This window comes from Erithacus rubecula (assembly GCF_903797595.1).
Source record: "Erithacus rubecula genome assembly, chromosome: 14".
NCBI lineage: Eukaryota > Metazoa > Chordata > Aves > Passeriformes > Muscicapidae > Erithacus > Erithacus rubecula.
Genome location: NC_136666.1, coordinates 15366524 through 15392116, shown reverse-complemented (window position 1 = coordinate 15392116; position 25593 = coordinate 15366524). Strand labels below are relative to the sequence as shown.

General features: G+C 39.9%; 1 protein-coding gene across 1 annotated transcript; it reads left to right on the top strand.

Annotated features, from left to right (window-relative positions):
* Window positions 1–3756: 3756 nt before the first annotated feature.
* SLTM (SAFB like transcription modulator) lies at window positions 3757–25345 on the top strand. The gene is given in 22 exon segments (XM_079318460.1): window positions 3757–3987; window positions 4646–4733; window positions 9560–9624; window positions 9908–10087; window positions 10551–10598; window positions 11579–11606; window positions 12944–13412; window positions 13973–14022; window positions 16154–16272; window positions 17855–18004; window positions 18103–18212; window positions 18300–18345; window positions 18347–18461; window positions 18782–18873; window positions 19097–19260; window positions 20342–20516; window positions 21109–21233; window positions 21731–21901; window positions 22665–22976; window positions 23403–23541; window positions 24240–24397; window positions 24691–25345. Coding segments are annotated over 22 exon segments (3096 nt in total). The 5' UTR covers window positions 3757–3804; the 3' UTR covers window positions 24800–25345.
* The last annotated feature ends 248 nt before the right edge of the window (window positions 25346–25593 follow it).

The following is a 25593-nucleotide window of genomic DNA, read 5'->3' as shown; positions in this document are numbered from 1 at the left end:
TCAGAAGCAAACAAACAAAAGTTAGTCAGAGTTGTTGTTAACTGAAGTTAAGAGTGCAAACACAAACCGCAGAAATCAGTTTTTAAAGAAGCAAAGTGTTAAACAGAGAAGTACATAGATCTTTGCAATAAAAAAGAGAAATGTGTTTCAAGTGAGACAGGGTTCTGTTCAACTGTAGAGACTGCATTTGGAGGTGACGTTCCAGAACTTCAAACCCCTCCCCTTTTCTTGAACCAACATCTCTTTTTTTTCAGACGGGACTATGGACAAATGGGTGGCTGTGTGAAGAGGAGGAAACTGGGACAGCCTGTTAGTGAATGCTCTAGCTAGGCTTCCCTGCAAAAAAGAGGCAAGAACTACTTCTCTGTGTTTAAAAACACTGAATACCCCTTTATAGCCCAAACACACTAAAATCACAGTTTTAGTTAATTTAAAAATTCAGGTGCCAACTGCATGAAGCCATTAAAGAGATGTGAAAGGTGGTGTTTGCTCCTGCATTGTGCTTCAGCTCGGAACAGACTGGGCAGTGAAGTTGGAACTGGGATAATCTACACAGAAAAACCCCACAAAAATATAAAGCCCAGGGGAAAACGTGAGGTATCTAAGGACATTCACAGCTTCCAGCTGTCTTACATACAAAATAGACAAATAACAATCTAAAAGAGCACAGGTATGTACTTATTAAAATATTAATATCTGTGCCAAACATTTATCCTCTTTGGAAGTCTATTACCATTTCATAAACTTTTCCACAAGTTTCAGAACCCAATGGTAGAAAACAGCATTTATATTGAAAATTAGCAGATTTCAAGAGACTAATAAAAGATTGATTGTTTTTCTTTAGGGAAATAAACAACACAACAATCAAACAAACAGGAAATTAGAGTCAAATCAAATTGATTAAAATTCCTGGATGAATTAAAAAATATTTGTAGATACCTCAAAAATAGCAAAATGATAACTAACAAGCAATATGATCTGTTCATGACAGTCTATCAAACCAACCTAGTTTTTTATGTCTGGTTCTACAGACATAAATAAATTGAAGATCTTCACTTCAGCAAGGCTCTTCTATTTCATTGGCATTTTCATAAGAAGGATATGGAAATTTGATCTGGACAGAAAATCCACCAATTTGATGCAAAACTGGCTTTACTTCAAGGATCACTATTAACAGTTTAATAACAAATTGCACAAATACCAAACTTAGACCAAATTCTTTGTACATTTCTATATTATAAAGGCTTAGAGATCATGCTGATAAGCCTGGAGCTGACACCCAGCTGCAAAGAGGAGAAGCAGGAGTAGAGTTTGAAATCATTGCAACAAGGGGATGATGATTCTACAAACATGAATGCAAAGTTCTGCACTCAGCAAGAAATCAACTGCACAGAGAGGAGTAATTGTTGTAATAAATCTGCAGAAAAGAATCACAATCAGAACACGTCAAGTTCATGAGGCTGGAAAAGGCATCTACTCTGCTGAGATGCATCATCAGAAGAGCTGCCACCAAGGTAAATCTGGGAAGCTGTAAAAAGATTGGGTGGGAGCTACAGTGGTACAACAAAAAGTCATGTGTTTCAGAACAGATTAAAAGAATAACCTCAAAAGAGAAAGACTGAACAAAAATATGTAACAGTCTTAATTTGTGTAGAAGGGTGCTGCAAAAAGAAAGGGAACATTGTCCACATTCACTTGGAATAAATCAGCTAAATTGCAGCAAAAGGTATTTAATCCAGACATTCAAAAAGGAGAGGTAAGGACTAGACTAGACTGCCTGAGGAATGAGTGGAATCTATGTTCAAGGCTTTAAGAACAGGTTATGCAAACATCCTTTGAGGTTCTTTTCATAATAGTTTATTGTGCCTTGAGGCAGGAGGATGACTGAGAATCCAGGTAAGGTCACTTTTGGCTCTCTTGGTTGCTTTTTATTTGGGAAGGGGACCTGTTAAGTGTAAAGCTTTAACATCTACATGACCCTAACCAACAAGCACTGAGGTTTAGGTATGTCAAGAAATCCCTAACAACCAGTGCAAGTGCTGTATTTGTTATCCCTCTCATCTTCTTTCCACAAAAGAGACACACTAAACTTGCTTTCACTAATACTGGAACCCACACACTGCATTTTGGGTATATTTGTACAACAGTTTACCACTGTAAACCTTGCACCCCTGATTAAAATTTTGCTGCATTTCTGAATTCAAGGTTATGTGAAAATAAAATAGGTCTTTTTCACTCATATTTCTATAGTCTGAAGTTAAGCTTGTGTTCATCCATCAACCTGAGTCAATCCTATTATATTTGATGTTAATACAAATGTCACAAATGACAGTATAATAAAAAATATATATTCTTATTTAAGATTGTTCTTTTTATAAAAATCTTGGCATCCATTGCAACAGCAGCCATAACATAGCTAAGACATACATGCAATTCCCAGTCCAAAGAGTGCTTTAAGACTTCTGTGCATGTCTACCTTTTAAATACATAGATTTTACTCTCTGTCAACTGATAACTCCTTAATCAAAGTCCTACTTCAGGTAATTTTGGAATGCACTTTCAAGTGCACTTTGAAAAGAAAAAAAGAGAATGGTGTAAAAAATTTTTGAGGATTCAAACCTTCATTTGCATGAAAGGTTGTTTAACGAAGATTTGTTACATAAAACAAATATTAATTTTTTCATATTTATCTATATACAATTTCTGAATGAAGAGACAGAACAAAATGTGACTTCAATCTATAGGTACTTAAATTCTGCCTCATTTGAAGATTTAGTAGCAGCTTAACATCTGTTAACAAAATAACTTCAAGCATTCCCTACAGAAAATGAATGAAATGGAACTAAGAGGTAACATCTTCCATTACCTGGTACAAGTACAGCCTAATACATCATAAGAAGAGGTACTTTGGTAAAAATTTAAAGCATTAGTATTGTACTTCTGGAATATTTCCAATGAAAAATTGTTACACAAATAGATCAATTGTTATTTTCCTAAATTCCTGCAAGTCAGTGGCAAGAACACGCAAGAATCAGAGCAGTAGTTAGGTTGGAGAAAACCTCTGAGATCATCGAGTCCAACCCATGGCTGAAAACAATGTCAGCTGGACCAGGGCATCAAGTACCAGCTCCGGTCTTTTCTTAAACACCTTCAGGGACGGTGACTCCACCACATCCCTGGGCAGCCGGCTTCAGTATCTAATCACCTTATCTGTGAAAAAAATCTTCCTAATGTCAAACCTGAACTTTCCCTGACGCAGCTTGTGGCCATGTCCTCCTGTCCTGTCGCTATTCCACAGCAGAAGACATCGACCCCCAGCCAGCTACACCCTCCTGTCAGGGGGTTGTAGAGAGAGATAAGGTCACCCCTGAGCCTCCCCTTCTCCAGGCTGAGCCCCACAGCTCCCCCAGGTACTCCGGACCGTGCCAGAGCTCCCCTGCCCTTCCCAGCGCTGGGGATCTCCTGGGCTCTGCGGGGCTCGGTCACGGCGGGACCCGCACACGGCGGGACCCGCACACGGCGGGACCCTCACACGGCGGGGCTCGGACAGGGCGGGACCCTCACACGGCGGGACCCTCACACGGCGGGACCCGCACACGGCGGGACCCTCACACGGCGGGGCTCGGACACGGCGGGACCCTCACACGGCGGGGCTCGGACAGGGCGGGGCCGCTCCCCTCACGGGCAGGGCCGGCCCAGGTGCGCCGTTCCGCGCCTGCGCAGAGCCGCGCGCCGGCCGCGCGCTCCATCCGGGCACCGCGCTCATTGTGCGCGCGGCCGCCGCGCTCGCCCGCCCGCTCTAAGATGGCCGCCGCCGCCTCCGCTCCTGCCGCCGCTGCCGCGGGGGCTCCCGCGGCTCCCGCGGCGCCGCCCACCGAGAGCAAGAGGATCAGCGACCTGCGCGTTATCGACCTCAAGTCGGAGCTGAAGCGGCGCAACCTGGACATCACCGGCGTGAAGACAGTGCTCATCGCCCGGCTCAAGCAGGTGAGCGGCGGGCGCAGGCCCGGCCCGGCTCGGCCCGGCCGCTGCTGCTGCCGCCCGGCTCCGGGGGCGGGGCGCCGGCGGCCCTGCCGGTGTCCCGGTGTGGGGGCGGGACCTGTCCCCGCCGTGCCGCCGGAGCCCGGGCGAGGGTCCGCCCCGCCGAGCCGCCGGGCTGTGCGCCCCTTTGGGCCGGGCTGGGCGCGGTGTCCCGGCCGGCGGAGCTCCCGCCCGGGCTGGCCGGGCTCGCCCCGCGGCCTTGCGGCCCGCCCGCCGCCGCGGGCGCCGGAGCTCGTCGGGCGGGCCCCGGGACAGGTTGTTGCTGAGGGGTGTCTGTGCTTCCCGCTGTCCTGTTTTTGAGCTGCCCTTAGTGCCATTGTAGATGTCGTTGTGGCCTTCTAGTGTTACGTTTCCAAAGAGAAACGTGTGGGTCCTTGATAAGCTGTACTTCCAAAGTGTCGTTTTAACAGCTGAAACTCTCAGCCTTTATCATTAGTGTTCCCCTGCTCTTCTCCAGCTTTAAGTGAAAGATTTAACCCAGAGTGTTTTCCTGAATATTTTTGAGATGCCGAAAGAACTATTTGGCTTACAAACTTATGCTGAATTCAAACTGTCCAGCTTTCCATTGAAAGCCGTTAAAAATGGTATTTTTTGTCTCATTTAGGCTATTGAAGAGGAAGGAGGTGATCCAGACAATATTGAAATAAGTGTTTCAGCTGACACACCCACCAAGAAACCAACTAAAGGCAAAGGTTAGGATCTGTCTATATACTTCATATTCTTACACAGTTTTTTTTTTTACATATATCACCTTAAGGAAGGACTGTGGTCTATAGTCTGGGTGCAGTTGTGGCTTTACTGTTTATAACATCTGTCAGATAAGACATCCTTTGCCTTGCGTGTCTGTTTTCAGTCACTGTATGTAGACAATATGTGGGGATGCTGGAGCAATATGTATATTGAGAGAGGTGGAAAATGGCTGGGTTAAGAGATGTGTGTTTTGAGGTCGTGGCTGTACTGCCCACAGCTCCTGGAGATGTGTGCTGAGGTGCTGTAGATGAGCTGGGGGGGTTTGGTGTGTGCTGTGTTCAGAGATCCTGCAGGTGGGGTGTTGCAGGTGCAGGGTGGAGCAGGAGGGCTGTGGATCTCTCTGGACTGTTGGTTGTGTCTGTGTAACAGCTGAGGTTCTTCTGGACTCTGCTGGTGATGAGGGCACAGCAGTATGAGGTAGGGGGCACTCCCTGAGGAGGGCTGTGTAGTGTGGGTGTATTAGCATGCTCTCTGCTGAAGACAGGATTTATAGACATGAATTTTCTGAATAGGCATTGAAGCCTCACTAAAAAAGATTTTAGTGTTTCTGTTGTGAGAAATTAATATTTAGATTTTGTGCTGATCTGTTTGGCAGTGATTTTTTTTTTTCAGATTTTTTAGCTCTATTTTCTTTTGCTTGAGAATTTAAATACTGTTTTGTGAGTTTGGAGTCTGGGGGATTTTAGTTTGTGTTTGTGTTTTCAGTTGTTCTGGGAGCATGTGTTATCTGTTAGCTCTGGGAAAGGACCTGTGTGCTTTGTACACAGCATTCTTCATTGAACAGACACTTGTCTCTTGTCATGGGCTGAGTTTTGTGGTGAAAGTGATTATTCAATCAGTCTGGTGCTGTCAATGGTGAAATTAGTAAGGAAATCTGTCGGCTTAGAAAGTTTGAATAACTTCTTTGCACTTTTCACACATTAGAGAAGTGAAAGGAAATAAACTTTCAAATGTGGTTTCATTTTTTTTCTATGACATTACTTTATTCCCTGCTTTAGAAAGTTAACTGCTGATTAAGATGACTACATGGAAGTTAAATAAGGAAACTCTTCCACATGCAGAGATGCAAATGGCTCCATGTTCTGCTGTGACAAACACTTCTCTTATCTGCTGCATTTTATCCTCCTAGTCTCCAAACTAATATCATGATATGCATAATGTTCTTGAGCTGTCTTCTTGGGTCGTTAGACTGTTTTGCTTCTGCAGAGGTAGTTTGCCAACCAGTGCTGCTGCTGCCTGAGGCAGGGCTTCAGTAACTCTTCCCTGCCACCTCTCCTGTGCTCCAGATCATCCTAATGCATGCATAGGATGCATTCTTGGTAAACCTCAAAGGAAAGCACAGCGTTTATGAAGTTCTTATCAGTTCACTTTGCAAGCTCAGGAGGTTTTCCTCATTGCTTTTTAGATTACAAAAGTCTTATGAACAAATTTTGTGCCAAAAGTGTGGCAAGTTCTTGGTGGAACGTGAAAAATGCACCATTTAGTCTAGTGGAAATATTTTTTATTGCATTGGTTTATTTCTAACTGTATGAAATAATATATAATTTGATTTTTAACTACTCACTGTGAGGTGTTTTTCCTCCTTACTGATTTTGCTGACAGATTAATCCAGGCCTTTTTGGACAGCAGTGAAATTAGTGACATTACTAGTTACATAGTATTCTTTCCGGTGCTATTCTTGCTGTACAAGGGGGTATTAGATATTCATTCACAATGAAGATACATCTTCAGGAAGGGCCAGGGGGTGGACAGAAGGGAGGGAAGGAGGTTGTCCAGAATATACTCTTCTGTAATTCCATAAACACTCAGCCTGAATTTCTCAGATGGAGGACCATGAATAGGTAGAATAGTCTTGTGCTACTGTAAGGCTTGTAAATGAAAGCCAAAAGTGCATAATGTAAAATTAACATTTTAAAGATGTTCTAATTCTTCTACTTACTTATAAGGAGAATGTTTCTTCTCTGTGTAATAGTCTGTTGCAATTTTATAGTGTGTAGCAATTGCCTTGCCCAGAGAAGGGATTGAGCATGGCTTGTAAAGGAGTGCCATCACTCCGAGGTAAATGAGTGCTTGTGTTATTAAGCACCCAGATCTGTGGTGAATGCTGAGTAAACACTGACATTTTCAACAGCCACAGTTTGGATAAACCTGTACAGAGGTTTAGGTGTTGACAACTCCTGTGACTTGAGACCAGCTGCGCCTGTTGTCTGCAGAAGGTGCAGCTGTTCTGGCTCTGTTAACTTACCCTTCAGTCAGGTCAACACTGATCTTGAATAAGTTCAGAGAAAGTTTTTTTTTCTACAAGGTGTTTGTTGCAATCTGATTTTAGTTATCTGAATTTAAGAGCCAAGTGTGCCTTTAAGTAACCCACTGTAAATGAATGTCAGTCAGACAAATACTGAATTTTTGTGGATGCTAGCTTTTTGGCAAGTTACTGTTTCAACATCTGAAAAATGTACCAGAACCTTGAAATGCCACTTTTGAGCAATGTAACTCTAACCAGAGCAAAGTAACTTGAAGCACAGAACTTGAGAGTGAGAGCCAACTTACACCACTTTCTGGTTGAAGTTGAAAAGTGAAGGTCATTGTTGGGGTCTCCTTATGCCTTGGAACACCTCTGGTACTCAGAGTAAATAGGACTTGATACAAAGACAGCAGACATAGTACAGAAGGGTTAATGAAATAGTTACTTAATCTAGTAGCAAATAAAAGATAAAACAGCTTCATTACTGAATGCTGTAACTTGCTCTTGATGAAGATCAGTCAATAAAATACAGTTTTCTAGCTGCTATTGCATAAAGATGGGGCTAACTTGAGGTAGCTTTGCCATTGGTTTTCTATTCCCTATAAAGTCTCAGTTCTAGTCCACCAGCCATATCTCCTCAGGCAAAATAAATGATTTAAATAGCTTTCATGATAGTCTATGCTAGAGAGTTGCTAAATGTGTTGAGCATCTGCCCTGTGTGCTTGCCTGTCTCTGTGTATGCTTAGCTGGATATGGCATCAGGAAAAACTCAGTCTTTCAGGTTTAACAAACAAACAAATGTGAGAGGGTAAAACAGAAAGCAGTGGAATGTCTGTAGAAATCCTTGCTGTTTCTCATTGTTTTTTATTTATGTTGAAGATACCTGGGATCTGTAGGTTCTATTATAGAATACTAAAAAGCCAGCACAAAAATTGAGTTAGTCTTTGTTTCAGGAATCAGCTGTGGTGCACATCAGAAGCTGTTTTATCCAGTGTAAGTCCTCTTCCTGAGAAGAGCTGGCTTCCCTCAGCATACCTGTGCAGGTGGCTCTTTGCACCAAAATCTCACAAATCTATTGCATTACAAGTATAAAACAGGACTTCTTGTGGGTTTTGGGGTTTTGTTTGTTTGTTTGTTTCAAGTGAAATAAAATCAGTGACACTGACTGGAAGTTTAAATCTCATGTTTTGCAGTCAGAAATAGCTGCTGCCATGTGCCTTTTCCTGGAGATCAGTGCCTGTCTGTACTGAAAACAGCCATGTGCTTTTTCTAGGAGTATGGCCAGAGTGCTGCCTTTCAGGGAAATGAGTAAAAGCAACTGGAATCCAAGAAAACCCAAAACAATAGTGTCTCCTCTTGTCCTGTAGCTGAGTACTTTCCAGGTTTGAAGTGCATTTAAGAGCTGCATATGAAAGACCACGGAAATAAATGGCTGAAAAAAATGAGTATTTCAGTTAGCAGAGATGTCCATACTGTGTTGAACTTTGGCTTATGGTTTTGTTTTATACTCCTTTGGAATAACTATAAAATTGGTTTAGCCATTCATTGGAGGTTGAAGGGAAGAGGGAAGATGTGATGCCAAAAAATGAAGCATTAAGTGCTAATTATGACTGCCATCTCTTTTGCATTTGAATTGACACAGAGTTTCAGTAGAAGATACAGTAAAGCCACTTCCTAACAGAACTGCTTTTGTACCTTGTGCTACTGAAAACTTGCATAGGCTAATCTTTGACTCAGAGACAGAACGTTCTTCAAAGGGTGTTTGTGTGGAGATGTTTCTATCTAGTGTTCTTAGGTCTTGTTTTTTGTAAGAGTAAGCAAATGCAATGGGTTCCAAAGAGAACTGTCTAGTCATCTTCCCCACAGAGACATCTCTAATAGAGAAAAGTGTGCCTTGCTGGAAGAACAGAATTCTTCAGTGGAACAGGTCCTTAATACATTAAAGCATGTGCAGAAAGCAGAAGTGCTTCACCTACTCAATTCTTCTGCCTTGCTTCATCCTCTAGTGAGAAGCACTGAAAAAGGTGTTTTGGGGAGGCTTGTGATTGCTATGCTTGTGGATATTCAAAGATGCAGCTAAATAAAGCTCTGAGACATTCCATTGTCCTTGGAGCTTCACTGTAATTTTCAACAGGTGGACTAGATGACCTTTAGAGGTTTGTTCTAACCTAATTTCTCAGTGATGTTAGTTATCCTTTAAAGCAAGTCCTTTCCAAAGTCATAATGTCTAGTTAACCTCAGTAATGTACTCCTGAATTCCATTATCACTCAAAATAGAAAGATAGGTATTAAGATCACTAAGATTACTTGGATGTAACCACTTGTTTAATGATCAGCATTGACTGCTCATTCTCATTCAGCTGTATCCTTTATCTTTAAAATTACTCAGTTTTTGAAGGGTTATATTAAAATGAACAGTGCAGCTAAACTAGAACAAGTAGAGAATAATAAAGGCCAAACACATAATCAGTATTAAATGTGTGCTCTACATAGCAGATCTAGTCACATATCCCATCATTTCAGGTAAAAAGCAGGAAGCTGATGAATTGACTGGTGATGCTTCAGTAGAAGAGGACTCCTTTGTCAAGGTAATAAAAGTATGTAAAAACTTTTCCCATTTTGTATTTAAGGTTGGTGTTTGACTTCAGTTAATGAAAAAGCTTCCATTTTATTTGTGGTAATTTATGTGGAAATTTGGAGCATTGTTTTTATTGTATTCACAGTGTGATGCCTAAGGGTGTGAAGCTGGGGGGTTTTTAAAACATGGTATGAGTTTTATTTTGCATATGAGACACTGATTATAGCAGTGAGTTTTTTCAGAAAAAAACTAATACTTCTAGTTATACCAAATATTTGTGTTCACACCAAAAGGAAAGTGAATTGGAGATACAAGATGCAAGTGATCAAGATGGAAATGATGAATTGAAAGACTTCAAAGAATCTGTTGAAGATGAGAACTTGAATTCTAAAGAACTACCACCTACAGAAAGGAAAAGATACCTGGGGTCAGTAGAAACAACAGAAGATGTGGAGAAGGATTCTGAAAGTCAGGTACTTGGCTATATTTTATGTGAATTTTTATCAGCAAAATATCTTTTTTTTCTTAGTATTTGTTACTAGGAAGTCAGAACTAGTTTTTCAGTTTGTCTTGCATATCTCCAAAATACTTTTTTTTTGTTTAAATTTTTTACTCTACTTTACTATTTTCTTTCTATTTGCCTTGATTTGTATTTGAATAGTCCTGAAACAAATGTGGCCCTCATTGATAAAAATCTACCAGAGTCAATAGAGAGTTAGTTCCTAATGGTCCTTTTGCCATGTACTAGCAGTGACTTGTGCCTTTCAGTTCAGTGTTCAGATTCTTTACATCAGGAGAACTGCTCATTGATGTTCATGTTGTTGAGTGTGTATCCACTTCAATGTTTACTGATCTAATGGAATCTCTTGACCCTCTCTCAGTGTTTGAGTATCTTATAAATAGATTGCTTATCTAGTCCCTTTTCTGTTTCTATAGGAAAATGAAGGTCCAGACATAGAAGATTACACTTTTCCAACTGGCCGTGTGAGTTCTAAATCCATTCTGTTAAGCTAATTTTCATGTCTATGTAGTTGGAAAAGATCATTTTTATACTGGTTTTTCTGTTCCAGCGTGCATGTTAGAGTCACATGATGTAAGACTATAAAGGTAAACAATATGGGAAGCTTTCATTCAAGTACTTAATAATACTGATAATTGTGATACCAAGTAAGTTGACCTATTTAAAGAGATAATTCTTGTCCACAGTTTGGGAGTGTTCAGTGTGTAGACTTCACAAAGAATGTTTCACATTCCCTTAAAAACATATCAGAGGGCTATGCCAGATGCTGTTGTAGTATTATACAGCCTGTACTAGAAATTCTGTTTAATGTAGGAGTTTGCCCTTAGAGAACATGGGGAGTGTGGAACCAGGTTATTTAGAGATGCTTTCTGGTGTTGATACCAGTACCTGATATCTGTAAGTTCAGAAGTTTGTTCTGAGTTACATGGAACTGGTGTCTGAAAAGTGACATCTCATACAGCATCTCCTGCTCAGTAAAACTAATGACAAATAAGTAAATACCTATTAAAATCAGTTTCATTTTTAAGTACTTACTGGAGGGAGGCTACCTAATTTCTGACTTCTCTCTTGAGCTTTTAAAGCTAATGATGGACTGCTTGTATTTCTCTGAAAGCAGTAATCAGCAGCCTGACATCCATTCTGAAGCCTTTGGTAGCACATGGAATAGTTTAGAAATGTCTCATTGCTTGAGGGGGTAAGACAATATTTGCATGTCCCAACCAACTGCAAAACTCCAAGTGTTGCAGATAATGCCCAGTTGTTTCATAAAATTTTTTATTGAATTGACAAGGAAGGTGCACAAGTTTGGTTCCTGGATAGTCTTTGGAAACAGTTTTCATTTCAGTATTTGCCTTCATAAATAGAAATTCTATGAAAAATACAAACTGTTCTGTTTAAAGTTTCAAAATAGGAGACATTTAGTGTTGACTTCCTTTTCTTGCAGGACGGGGAAGATGAAGAAAATGAGAAAGGTATGTCTAAAGTTTAATAGAGTTCAGAGGTCTTACTCTGTAGAGCAGGCAACTTTCTCTTGTAACATTCAATCTCTACTAATACTAGGCTTATCTCCAGCACTAAGTATCAGTTGTCTACTCATTGAGCTCAGCACCTGGAATCACTGCAGTCAGTTTATTTCACTCCTAAGAGTTACTTTACTCTTAAGAGTTGATTTACAGTACTTATCAGTTACTGTGGTGGATGTATAATGCAGTTGCAATACTATGATTCTTAATAAAAACCCATAGTATTCAAGGACTGATTTTAATACACGGTAAGTCTTGATGCCAAAGCCTCCAACTTGCACTGCAGTAACTGATGTTGTGTGAAATGCTGCACTCTCACATTGAAGTTGAGCACCCCACAAATGTATGGACCACCATATGCTTGGCCTACTGTCTCTTAGAAATACCAGTTGTACATAGGATTGTAAAACAAGTGTTTGAAAACCTGTGGAGTGGCTACCATTTTTTTTAAGCTGCACTCATTAGTGAAACTAGAAGGAATGTAATGCATTTGGGCAAACAGACTTCCTGGACAGAAGTCATAAGTATTCTACATTTTGTGGACTCAAAAGGACATGGAACAGCATCACTTTGCACAAGATGGAATAAACACATTACTGAAGCTCCAGGATAAAACTACAGACTCCGTGTTTACGAGGGACCCCATGGCCGAAGTGTCTCATCGACGCAAATTCAAGAACACGGCTGGAGATGTCTCTGTGGGACTGAGATGGAAAATCTTTCCAGTGGATGAAGATTGAGACCATTTGTCTACGAACTCTGGATTAAGGCTCACCCATCCATTTCTGCAGCAGCCTTGTACAACTCACTTGACTGCCAAGCAACTGCTTGGGAAGGAAAGGAACAGAGAACACCGACCGTGGAAGACTGGCTGGAATTCTCCAAGACTGTAATTCTTTCGGATTTGGGAAGGTTGGAAGTTCTGGAACCAGGAAGATTCAAAGACAGATTAACTGTGAACATCCAAAGCAGCTCCGTTCTTCTGGAATGCTAAATCCTAAACTGGAAAATGGATACTTCTTATGAAGAACGGGTATCTCCAGATGGAACTGTATTCTCCCTCCTAATGTTTTGGTATTTGTCTCTAGAAAATGTGTTTTGCCATGAAGAATAAGTGATCCTGGGTAAAGGATTTATATTTGTGTTAATACGCCTTGTGTTTTTTTCTAACCTTCCATCAGTGCTAATAACTGGCTTTGTATTTTCTAGGTCCTATTCTAGCTTATGCATATGAAATTGTTTAAACTTCTTGTTTTGCCATATTTATTCCTGTTAAATCCTCTTAGATAAAGCAGGTTCTGGTGATGGTACACAAGAAGTATCTAAACCTCTTCCTTCAGAAGAAAGCCTAGCTGAGGCTGATCACACGGCTCATGAAGAGATGGAAGCTAACACCTCTGTGAAAGAAGCTGAGGATGATAACATATCGGTTACAATCCAGGCCGAAGATGCCATCACTCTGGATTTTGATGGTGATGACCTCCTAGAAACAGGTAAAAATGTGAAAATTACAGATTCTGAAGCAAGTAAGCCAAAGGATGTGCAGGATACCATTTCACAGAGCCTGGAGAAGGAAAGCAAGGACTATGAGATGACTGAGAACCATAAAGATGGTAAGAAGGAAGACTGCGTGAAGGGTGATCCCGTCAAGAAGGAAGCCAGAGAAGGTTCAAAGAAAGCAGAATCTGGAGACAAAGAAAAGGATACTTTGAAGAAAGGTCCCTCGTCTACTGGGGCCTCTGGTCAAGCAAAGAGGTTTGTTTTTCTATGTCAGTTCTTTACGATACTGAGTACCAGCATTCAATAAGATCACTCTACATTAAGGGGGTAGCAGCAAGAATCTTATAATTAGTATCCTATGCTCCTGCCTATAGGTTTTTTGACCGCCATAAGTTACTTTTTAAAATTCAAGATCTTCGTATAGACACTATGTCCTACTGATTGCATTGTCGAATTGTCAGCATTTATTTATTTTTTTCAAATTGACGATTTTTTTAAATGTCCTTGTGATGATGGTAATGAACAGCTATCAGTTCTAAGAACACAAAATGAAGTCAAGTCCCCGTCCTGAAATCTGGAGAAGATTGCCATATGTCCACTGAATAGAGTTGTCAGAAAATCTAGATCTTCAGGCATCTTGGGGAAAATCAGTGCAAGAATCCATAAGGGAATCATTTGTTCAAATATACAGTCTGGCCCTTTTTCATTTTTATTTTTTGAAATGTTAACTTGTCTGTTAGTGTTAGTAGTATAAAATGCAACACCAAATTCTGTAGTTTCAACTTTCTTCTGATTTTTTTAATTTACTTCTCTAGCTCTACTAAGGAATCTAAAGAAAGCAAGACAACATCAAAGGATGATAAAGGTAACTATTATGAATTAGGGTAGTATTGTCTTGAACTAATTGCTTTCCTGATTGAGAAATTGCTTGTCATGTAAAAAAATGGCTTATGTGATTGAACTCAGCCATCTATAATAAATTATGCTAGAGGAACAATAATCATTTGCTAAACATATGTGTCCATATATTTGGTTTCTCCTTATGCCAGGTTTGTCATAAGATCAAAAATACTTATTCTAAAGACTTGATGAAAATATGTTGTTCTGTTTCAAAATACTTTTGGGATCAAATTCCATTTAACATTTCCCAAGTCTTTGTTTTGAGGAGAAGCTATAACTTTCAGATAAGCCTGCTGTAACTTATAGCAAAAACAAGCAAAAAATAATTTGAAGTACTTAAATGTAATGCAAATGAAATTTTTTGTCTAGTTTGTAATTCTAGCTCATTTTTAAATTGAACTCTAAACCAAGTACTGTAGCTGAGATGCCAGCTTGCAAAATTGCTCTTGTGCTTCTTTAATGTATTAAATTTGAACCTATTTTTCTGCCAGTTTCCATCTGTTTCCATAAAACACTGTATTATGATTACATATTTGAAGAGTGGAGCTCCAGAGTACATTAATGTCACCAGTTATACTGATGCTTCATGGTTGAACAAATTTCATTTGTGTGAGCTCATGTGTCTCTTTATTTTATCTACTCCCTTTCTGCCAAAAGCCTTTGTCACAGAATCTCTGGTATAACAGTAAGGGACAAATGAAACTTTACCTGATAAATGAATTTGAGAGGAAATTTTTGTGGCAGACATAATGGGGTGTTAGGTAGATGTGGTTTTTAATGACAGTTACATGTTTACAATGAAACTGAAACAGATTTGCTGTGTCTTCATTTATGTAGCATATGTAGTAACTGTAATAGCAAGGCTTTCTGTTGCAAGGCTTTCTTCATATACACAGCCAAAGCCAGGACAGTGGCTGTTTAATGACATTTATTGTTGTTCTAAGTGTATCACAGAACCATAGAGTGTTATGGGTTGGAAGGGACCTTAAAGATCATCTTGTTCCATTGCCCTGCTGTGGGCAGGGACACCTTCCACTATCACAGGTTGCTCCAAACCCTGTCCTTGGACATTTCCAGGGATGGAGCAGCCACAGCTTCTCTGGGCAGCCTGTGCCAGGGCCCACAGGGAAGAATTGGGGTAACCTTAGTATGGCCATAACTGAGATAACGTTGCCCCTTGTTCTTAGTTAGTCTAGATGCATTGAGAAAACAAAACTATCATTTTTTTCTCAAGATGGTTAAATTACCTTTTAAAACTCTGCACATCACCAGATTTTCCAGTTGTCAAGACGGGGATCTAGTTCTGGTCTTGCCTGTAGAACTGGCTACATTTTAACATATTCCAAAGCAATTAATTTAGCAGCAAACAACAAGCTGAACTACATAAATGAAGTCTGAAAGATACTGGAAATGAGATTACATTAACCTCTTGAGTTCTTATTGCTATGTTGTTGCAAAATTACCTAATATATGGGGTGGAGGGAGTATTTAAGGCACATAATGTTTTTTCAGCTTTTATTTAGTATTTTCTTTAGTATGTGGGAAGTCATTTTGGTGGGTTGTATCCAGTTCTGTATCCAGTAGTATTTTTAAAAAACTGCTCTGGATGAAGCCTGTACTTCAGGAAGTTGTGGAAATGGACAACTTGATTCTGGAGGCTGGGATTATCCAAGTCTCCTGTACTTGCCTTTCTGCTGTCTCTGGTAATTTGAGCAGTGTACAGACACCATGATGGAGAACAAATACTCTGTGCAAAAACCCCCATTTGTATGGATGGTAGCTAGTGGTAAGAGCAAGATTTTGAAGCTAAATGTACATACCCAAATGAGGAGTAAAGCATGCCTTTAACAAAGATTGTATTATTTTTCTGTCTCTGTCCTTTGGGTACAAACTAGCCAAGCTATTGGTCTCAATACATGGTTAAATATATGAAATCATATTTTTTTTTCTGTAGAAGTCTTTTCAAGAAAGGTAACCAGATAAACAATTATTTAGAGATAACAGGCTAAGTTTCTCTTTGCAGCAACACTTTAGTTAAAGATTCATGGTACCTTTGTCTCCTTAATTTTGTGGCTGTTTTGTAAAACTTGTTTCAGGAAGCGCGAGCAGTGTTAGTGGTAGCAGTGGAAGTTCAACTAGAAACCTGTGGGTTAGCGGACTGTCTTCCAACACAAAAGCTGCTGACTTGAAAAATCTCTTTGGCAAATATGGAAAGGTATTTCATGGGGTGTGATACCATGTGTGTGGTGTGAGTCTATTCCCCCTCCTCTATTCAGTTACAGAAATTGAGTAATACTTGATTTAAATCAAGGTTTGAGAGGAAATGTCTGACTGGTGCAATCTAAAACCCCATACTGCAGCACTAAGAGTGTATGCTTACAGGAAGAACCATATGTTCATTTTATAAGAAGTTTTTCTTCCTGTGGAGGTAAGATAAATACAAAAGAAATTTCACAAATACTTGAATATTCTGGTCAGGATTGGCTTTTAAAATAATGGTAGTTAACGATCTTTTGTAGCAACTGTATTTAACTATGAGTGCAAGATAATGTACTAACTGATTAAATTGTAAAGCAAATTATGTTTATAGAACATCCTGCTTTGGGAGACTGTTTTTAAAATGTGTTCTGAAGCCTTATGAATGGGAAGAATTGGTAAAAATATGTGACATTTAATGTATGATGCTTTAGGGACTCTTTCAATGACTCAATGATTTTTTTTTTTTTTTACAGTGTACTTTAAATTAAGTCTGTTTTCCCAATTTTGGTTAATTGAAACATACAAATTCCGTAGAACAATGTGGAAATCTTGAAAGCTAAGCAGTCTTCTAAACCCAGGGTTGTCATTTTCCCAAAGGAGTTGCTAATAACTATGTGAATTTGTAGTTTGTGTAAGCTTGTGCAGGTATGGCATTATTGTGTCTTGAGAACTAGTTAGAAGCTGAGCACTGTGAATAATCAAGTATGTGTATTGATTATGGCATACATGATTTTTCTAATGAATTTAGTAGGTGATTTTATTTAATAGATTCACAAGTCTATTTTGTTGAAACTTCCAGTTGCTTGGTTGTTTCCACTGTAGAGCTGGTTGGTCCTTATATTTATGTAGCTTCCCAGTTTTAAAACTGATTGGGAAATATTTCATGGCTCTACCATGACTGTCTAGACATCTATAAAGATAAAATTGATGGCAGCTGCAAAGATAAAACTGCTGCCTTTAGAGCATGACTGTGGCCAAAGGACTGGCTCCAGTGGCCATAGAAATTCTAGCAAGGAGTAAGAGCACAAAGCTTAATACCTTCTCAAGAAGCAGATGTTAGAGCTGTATGCTAAAATGGCTTAACCTACACACTTGCTAGATGACTTTGAAGATTTGGCTCCCTTATTAAGTTACTACATAATACTGCTTATACCTCCCTGCCATTAATTGGCAACTGCTGACTTTTTTAGTGGTTGTTCATCTGTCAGAGATGAACCATCAAATTCAGGTCTGTGGTGTTTCTGTGAATGAATTTTGACAATAACTGAAGAGAAACATTTAGATAATGGGCATGAGGAGGTGACTGGTGAAAGCAGGATGCAAGCATTAATATGCCTTAAATGTGCAAGTTGGGATAAAGTTCTCAAAGCTTTTGAGAACTTGGGAGTGTTAATCCATCTTTCTAATGGGGTGGGAGTTATGTTGCTGTTGGGATGAAGTTTTGTTTTCTTATATATTAGGGTAAAAATCTTACTGGAATACCATAGCTTCTTTAGTAGAAATGTCTCTCCAAACCTGAATTCTTCCTGTTTGCACAGGTACTTGGTGCAAAGGTGGTCACAAATGCACGAAGCCCGGGGGCCAAGTGCTACGGCATAGTGACCATGTCCTCTAGTACGGAGGTGGCGCGGTGCATCGCACACCTGCACCGCACAGAGCTGCACGGACAGCAGATCTCTGTGGAGAAAGTAGGTTTCAGAACATGAGGACTTTCCCCAAAATAGACCATCTTGTGCAAGAATTTGTATTAATCTATTTGCTTTTGAAAAAAAAAAAAAAAAAATAGGTGAAAGGTGATCCCTCCAAAAAAGAATTGAAGAAGGAAAGTGATGAGAAATCTAGTTCGGGTAGGAGCATAGGAGATAAGAAGACGGCATCGAGTGATAAAGCCAGCAAGTAAGACATTTAACATCTTCTGAAATTGTGAAAATCCTCTAAGCTGAATTTCCCTCATTGGATTTTTGTCTTCTTTTTCCTAAAAAGAACTTTGTCAACCAAAAAAGAAGAAAAGAAATCAGAGAAATCTGAAAAAAAAGGAAAGTAAAGAAGCCAAGAAAACAGAAGGTAAAGATGAGAAGAGTGATAATGGAACAAGTGGCCCTAATCAAGAATCCACTAAAAAAACTGAAGAAAAGAAAAGAATAAGTATGCCATATAGCCTATTTCCTCCTGTTGAATCTGTGTGTCTGACTTGTCTTGGGGGCATGTTCTCGCTCTTACTGGAAACAGACAATTAAACATTTGTTCTTTGTTAGAATCCAGTAACACATTTTTACTTCCATACTTTATACTAATATTTAATTACAGGCATGTGCTGGTACGCTTCTCCTACCAGTACCAGTTCACTTCAGAGATTTAGAGATCTCACTAAGGAGAATTTGTAATAGGCAAATAGAAATAGTTGTGTGTGTTTTTAAACCTTCTTTTATTTTTGTTTTTTTTTTTTTGTTTCCCCCCTTCACTAGGTGGTAAAAGCCCAGGTCAAGTTGTAGTTTTAGACCAAACAAAAGGAGACCAAGGCCACACTAGGACAGTTAGAAGGGGAAGGTTTGATAAAGTAAGTATCTATAGATTTGATGCAATCCTTACCTGATTTGATCCTACCTTGCAGTTGATATTTGCACTGAAGAGTCAATAAGCTATCACTAACTGTTAAGCTTAGATAGAAGCTTTGTATGCTTTGGGATTGCTTAGTCATTAATGATACTTGAAAATAGCATCCAGAAATCTCCCTAAATGAATGAGACTTCTGAAATAACCATTGTAATCTCTATCTATAGCCACAGATATTGAGGAACAAAGAGCGTATTATTCAAGATAAAGTGAAATTCAGGGAATACAGGGGTAGAAAGGATATCTTGCCTTTTGAAAAGATGAAGGAGCAGAGATTGCGAGAACACATGGTTCGATTGGAAAGAATACGACGAGCTGTTGAACTGCGAAGGTAGTAATTCAACTTTTTGCTAAAGGCTATTTTATCCATTAATTGATCAGATACTATATTTAGAAATCTAATCAGAATTCATTCTGTCAAGCCTTCCAACCAGATGTTAAAGTCTGTGACTCCAGCTAACAGTATCTTTATGTGAATTAACAAACTCTGAAATTTTTGTGTAATCTCTTAGTAGCTATTTATGTACACACACACACCTTAGAGTTTGTTACAGTGGGGGGTGTATCTCATAAATGTTACTGCATGCCAGTTTTCTTTTTGGAAAGGTGAGAAGTAGACTAGGAGACAGGGCCAAAAGTAGTTTGGGATTTGCTTGTTTGTTTTTAAACAGAGAATATTGTATCTCTAAATGACTAATCAAATGTAATACAATCTTGACCCTTTAAACAGAAGGACCAAATAGTTACACTGTTCTGTTCTGCTGTTTTCATATGCCCAAAAGCTTGCAAAGAGCAGTTAAATGAGTTGTGTTGTTCCCTTTCCCTAAACAAAGGGAAACAATTCCTAAACAAAGGAATCCCAGCAAGCATAAAAGCTTTCGGGGGAAAATGCCTTTTGTGCTTCCTCTAGGCTGTATTATGGGAGGTAAAGAGAAGAAAGTAGAATGCAGCTGTTCATAAGTCTACTAATCTGTGCAACTCAGAGTGGTCATGATTGGCTGTCCATCTTACTTTTTGGACAGAAAACCCTAAGTAAAATTTTTGTTAGCTTGAAGAGGACAAGAGCTAAAATAGCATTTATTTTTTAGGCTCAGTCATATTCTTGGCTACTAAATATTGTTGTTACTGTGTGCCACATGACAAATGAGAAACACAAATTAAGAATAAAATAAATCAATAAATGATTCTTGAAATAACTTTTCCTATCAGTTGTTTGCTAATTGTTCTGTAGATAAGCTAAAACCACTTTTGGCTACTTGAGGCTAAAAGTAGTAGACTTTTGATGCAAGGACTTCTGTGAAGAGCTTACTCTGAAGTAGTTTTTGTATGTCCATGCTCAAGGTGATGTTAGTTTCGGATGACAACATTTTTCAGATGAATTTCTGCTACCTGTTTTTTTTTCCTTTGTTCAGGCGAAGAGAAATTGCCGAGCGAGAGCGGCGCGAGCGAGAGCGGATCCGGATAATGCACGAGAGGGAAGAGTGCCTGCAGAGGGAAAGGGAGCGGCTGGAAATTGAGAGGCAAAAGCTGGAGAGGGAGAGGATGGAGCGGGAGCGTTTGGAGAGAGAGCGTGTCCGGATTGAACAGGTGGGCAGAGCTGTGCTCTGCACTGTGCTGGAGCTTCTTGGAGGGTGGCCCAGTTTGCCCTTGTGATGAATTTTGCTCTTCACTCTCCTACCTAGTTCTTTTTCTTTCAAAAAACCCAGCCAAACATGATGTAATTCACTATTTACAACATCAGGAATCTTCATCTTGTTTGCCTGGCAGTAATTTAATGTAAAATGCTTGCTACTCTAGCAGCTGTACAAGTCAGTCTCTAAAAATGATGTACAATAATAGATCACTTTGTCTATACCACTCTTCCATAATTTGACTAGATTTTTCCTATAGAATACCACTGCAAACTTCAACATGTGTTTCTGGGCAATAAATGCAGTAGTAATACAAGAAATGACCTGGAGACATTTCTGTGTAACAGCCAATAGCATCTCCAGATCTGTTGTCTGCGTTTTTGAGAGAAATATTCCTTGTGCTCTTTAATCTTAGATGCTATCCAAGGATTAATTTTATCACATTACCTTTAGCAGAAAACTGATGTGGGATAGGTCCATATCCTTGCTAACTGTTCTCTGGGAATCTCTAGTAAAGCCCTGCTGTGTTTGTGGTTTTTTCATGGCAGGAACGTCGGAAAGAAGCGGAGCGAATTGCGCGGGAGAGGGAGGAACTCCGGCGGCAGCAGCAGCAGCTCCGATACGAGCAGGAAAAGAGGAATTCTCTGAAACGTCCACGAGATGTAGATCACAGGTAATTCTCAAACTGTTTTTTTTGTAGTGCATAGTAAAAACAGTTACAAGCCTTGTATCAGGCTTGAAAATGCATTTGTACCTGAAGCAGCCGTCACAGAAGAGCTGGCTTTCTGGTACTTGTTTGGTTTGACATTCATTTATGACAAATATGAAACACTACTGAACACATCTCTGGGAAGGAGCTTTGAAATTAGAGAAGCATCCCATTAATTGTGAAAAAAGCACAATCCAGAGCGTTTGCTGAGAAAAGCTGTTCTGCCTTAATGGTTGAAGCTTCTAGCTTTTACGTTAAGAATTCATATTTTGTCTAAATGGATGGTTAGTTTTGAGTGTTTTCTTAAATGAGTTTTTCTACTGCTCATTAAAGAGTCGATTTTGTCAGTGACTTTCCAAAGGTCAAATGAGCATCTTGGACAACTGACTCTCAATTTTCTGTATATTAGGCCTTGATTAGTCTACATGTGACTGATAAAGGTTCCTTTGTTTTGGCTAAAGGAGAGATGATCCTTACTGGAATGAGAGTAAGAAGATGGCTCTTGATACAGATGCACGTTTTGGCCATGGCTCAGATTACAGCCGCCAGCAGAACAGGTTCAATGACTTTGATCACAGAGAACGAGGCCGATATCCAGAGGGTTCTTCTGTTCCATCATCTTCTTTTGATAGGTAAGTTTAGGTAATGGAGCAGGTGTTTGTCTGCCAGCATCTCTGTGGATTTCACTCTTAACTATTCAAAACTAAGCATCATGCTAAAGGCTTTACAAAGTTCTGATGCAATAAAATTGCAGTACTGTCTTGACATTTCTTGTGTCTTTAAGACTTGTTATAGAATCTCATTGCTCTTCTCTGAGAACTTAAAATTAGCTATACAGTGGCCTTTTTTGTAAGACATTTCATAAGTATTTTTGCAATTATTCCTTCCTCTTTCACATCTAGTCACAAGTTCCAGTGGATTACCTGTGTAATTTACTGTACAGTAAATGCTGGTTCCAGATGCAACTTCATGGTTCCAGTAACCACTAGTTAAGCTAAGACCACATAATTGTAGCTTCTGGAATTCTGCTTTTAGGTTGCAGTGAACTAGAATAGTAAATAAAATTCTGACTTGAGAAATCTAACATTCCCCCTGTTTCATACTGGGCAAAAAGGTGGCCTCACAGTTGCTTAAATTACATTGACCAAAATAGGAACAAATGAATGCATAAAGAAATGTTTAACTGGCTGTTAGAACTCAAGCTCTGAACTACAGTTGCAGAAATAAATACAATTTGGGGTGGGAAGGATCTTTGATTTCTATTCCACATATATAGTAGCAAACAACTAATCCAAAAATGAGTGATATTTTATATCCACATGCATGTATTACACGTGCAGAGAAAGGTGAAAATGGGAAACAAGCAAATGACTCTTTCCTGCTTTAACAACTTAGGCGAGATCGTTTTGTAAATCAAGGTGAGGCAAAAAAGTCTCGGCCAACAGCCCGAAGAGAAGAGCCAGGGTTTGAGAGATATCCCAAGAGCTTCAGTGAGTCCAGAAGAAATGAACCACCACAGCCAAGGGGCGAGCTGCGGGACACGGACAGGCGCGAAGTGCGGGGGGACCGGGATGAGAGGAGAACAGTGATCATTCACGACAGGCCGGAGATCCACGGCCGGCACCCCAGAGAAACCGGCTCCAACCCGCCCCGGCAAACTAACTGGAAGAGCGAGGGAAGCATGAGCACAGACAAACGGGATGGCAGGTAAATGAGCTGACTGACACTGAAACTACTGATTCTTGTAGAACTTATCCATAGTACCAACTCCTCAAGAATTAGTGTGTAAAGAGAGAATAGACCCTCCCCTCCTAAAGAACAGCGTTTGAAGAAATATGTAGGTTATCAAATGCTAAATCTCATCTCGGAACTGGCTGCTGACTCCCACCAGTCTGTTCTTAATCATGAGTAGCAGCACAGAGTTAAGGAGGCTTTTGTGTAACATGTAGATGTAAACAAGTAGCACGTGAGCTTGAATTATTTAAAAAGTCACATAGATCTAAAGGAATGTTTCTAAGAAGTCAGCCGCAGGTTGTGAAGAACCACAGGAGTCTCTGCTGTGTACATGTGCTGTGATTTGGTACCAGTTCAACTATACTGAAACCACAATTTTGATGGAAGCAATTTTTACAGAGGCGAGCGGCCGGAGCGGTCGGGAAGGGAAGTGTCCGGGCACGTGAGGGGAGCTCCCCCCGGCAGCCGCAGCAGCGCCTCCGGCTACGGGGGCAGGGACGGAGAACGGGGCGTCATGGCAGAGAGAGGTGGAGGACAAGTGAGTCACCTTCTTGTGTTCCTGTGCCTGAAGGAAAGGCTGGAAAATGCAGACTCATGCTGAAAGAATGACCGTAATGACATCATCAAAATTATTCACATGCATTCTGACTATTTTCAGCTTTTCTTTGTGTTAAAGGTTCTTTTCTAATAACCCAAGAAATTGCAGAAAAATTTCCCTATTCTCCTTGTCTGGCATCTTTATGATCAGAACAATACCTGAGAGAATAGATGATTAAGCTTTTGAGAATTTGTTGTCACCTTTTCAGGGTTTAACCATACACTGCCTGCTACTTTCAGTGCAGTTTGTAATTGTAATTTGTAATGTGATACTGAGCGAAAATCCTTCTGCAAGACTTGTCTTTAAAGACTACAGATTAACTCACTCCTGCTGGTAAATCCTGAACCATTTAAAAAGTATTAATGTTCTTCTTGAGTTTTATGCCAGTGATAATGAGACCAGGGAAGAATTGGGAGTAAAGTATGAGTTTATGGAACCTCACTCCCTGCATACCCACACTCGTCATTGCAACTAAGTTCCTGTTACCTAGAATTAACAGGAATATTGTAAACGTGGGAGCAGCCTATGGACTGACTGGTACCTTAAAAGGGGTTGGACTTGTATTTATTCTACCAGCTGTAAAGTTACCTTTCTTGACAAGCCTCTGCTTGTGAGAATGACTGTCACTTTCTCCCCAGCACTACAGCGAGGACAGACATGTCGTAGAACGGCACAGTCGTGACACTGGACCAAGGAAAGAATGGCATGGACCTAGTTCCCAAGGAAGTGGCTATCATGACACAAGGAGAATGGGAGATGGCCGTGGAGGAGGGGGCATGATGGCTCCACATACAAGGTACAGAAACCACTCCTTCCTCTCCATTCCTTACTGAGCCCCTGCCAGCTTTGGTGTCCTTAGGAAGTGCAGCAGCAGGATGACTCCCTGTGGCTGCTGCACAGCAACAGCCCCACCTGCCCAGCCAGCACAGGGGGAGGGACTGCTGGCAAAGTCTCTATTCCTGCATGTTTTCAATTCTTTTGAGACTCACCGTTTAACAGTTGAGTGATAGAAGATGTAAGAATGTTACTAGCTGTGCAACAGAGTGTAGGTACGTATCATAACACTTTTTTTAAAACTTCTGTTTCCAGTAACTCTTCACCCATTAATAGAGTTGTACAGATCACAGGCAATTCCATGCCGAGGGGAAGTGGCTCAGGATTTAAGCCATTTAAAGGTGGACCTCCACGAAGATTCTAAGATCTACAGCTGTTTGGTTTCAAGATAACTTATTGAAATCTCTTGTAAACTTTCTCTGATTAAGAACAGGAAATCTTGTCTGGAAATCCTGGTTAAATTTTTTTAATTTAACATGATTATTTTCCTCTCAATTTTGGAGGCATTTTAATAGTTACGTTGTAATTTTGAATAGTTTTTGTGTATCTTTGATAAGCATTTTCCCTGAGGCACTAGAGCTGTGTAAAAAGAAATTGGAACCAAAATATTTGTTAATTCTGTATAAAAGAATAGTTTGCAGCTGTGTGCTAGTAGTTTGATTTGCCAACATTAGCTCTGTGGTGTCATGCTTTAAAGTTAGCTACTTCTCACAACATCCACAATAACCTCCATTTTGAAGGTTGTCCAGGCTATTATCTCTGCTTTCTAATTTGTAGAGAAATAAGATTTGTTCTTTCATTACTGGGTATTATGTAACCTATTTTTGCAGAAGGTACTGTTACATTTGAGTGCATTTATGTGTATTCTTGCAAATGTATTCTTTTGAAATAAACCTTCATATTCTGTATAGCTTCTAGTAAGTCTTTAAAGCAATCTTTGGGGAAGGAAGGCAGAATTAAACATGTTGGGAAAGCAAATCAAAGCATGGGTGCCATTAGGTTCTGACTGAAACTTCCTTGTCTCCTTTACTGTTACCGACCTGAAAATTTAGAAGCACATTTTGCTCACAGAAGAAAGATTAGAAACAAAATATAACAAAACACTCAAGGTCCAAAAAATAATTTTAGCTTGGTCTTTGTGTTTGGCAAAGCTCTGTG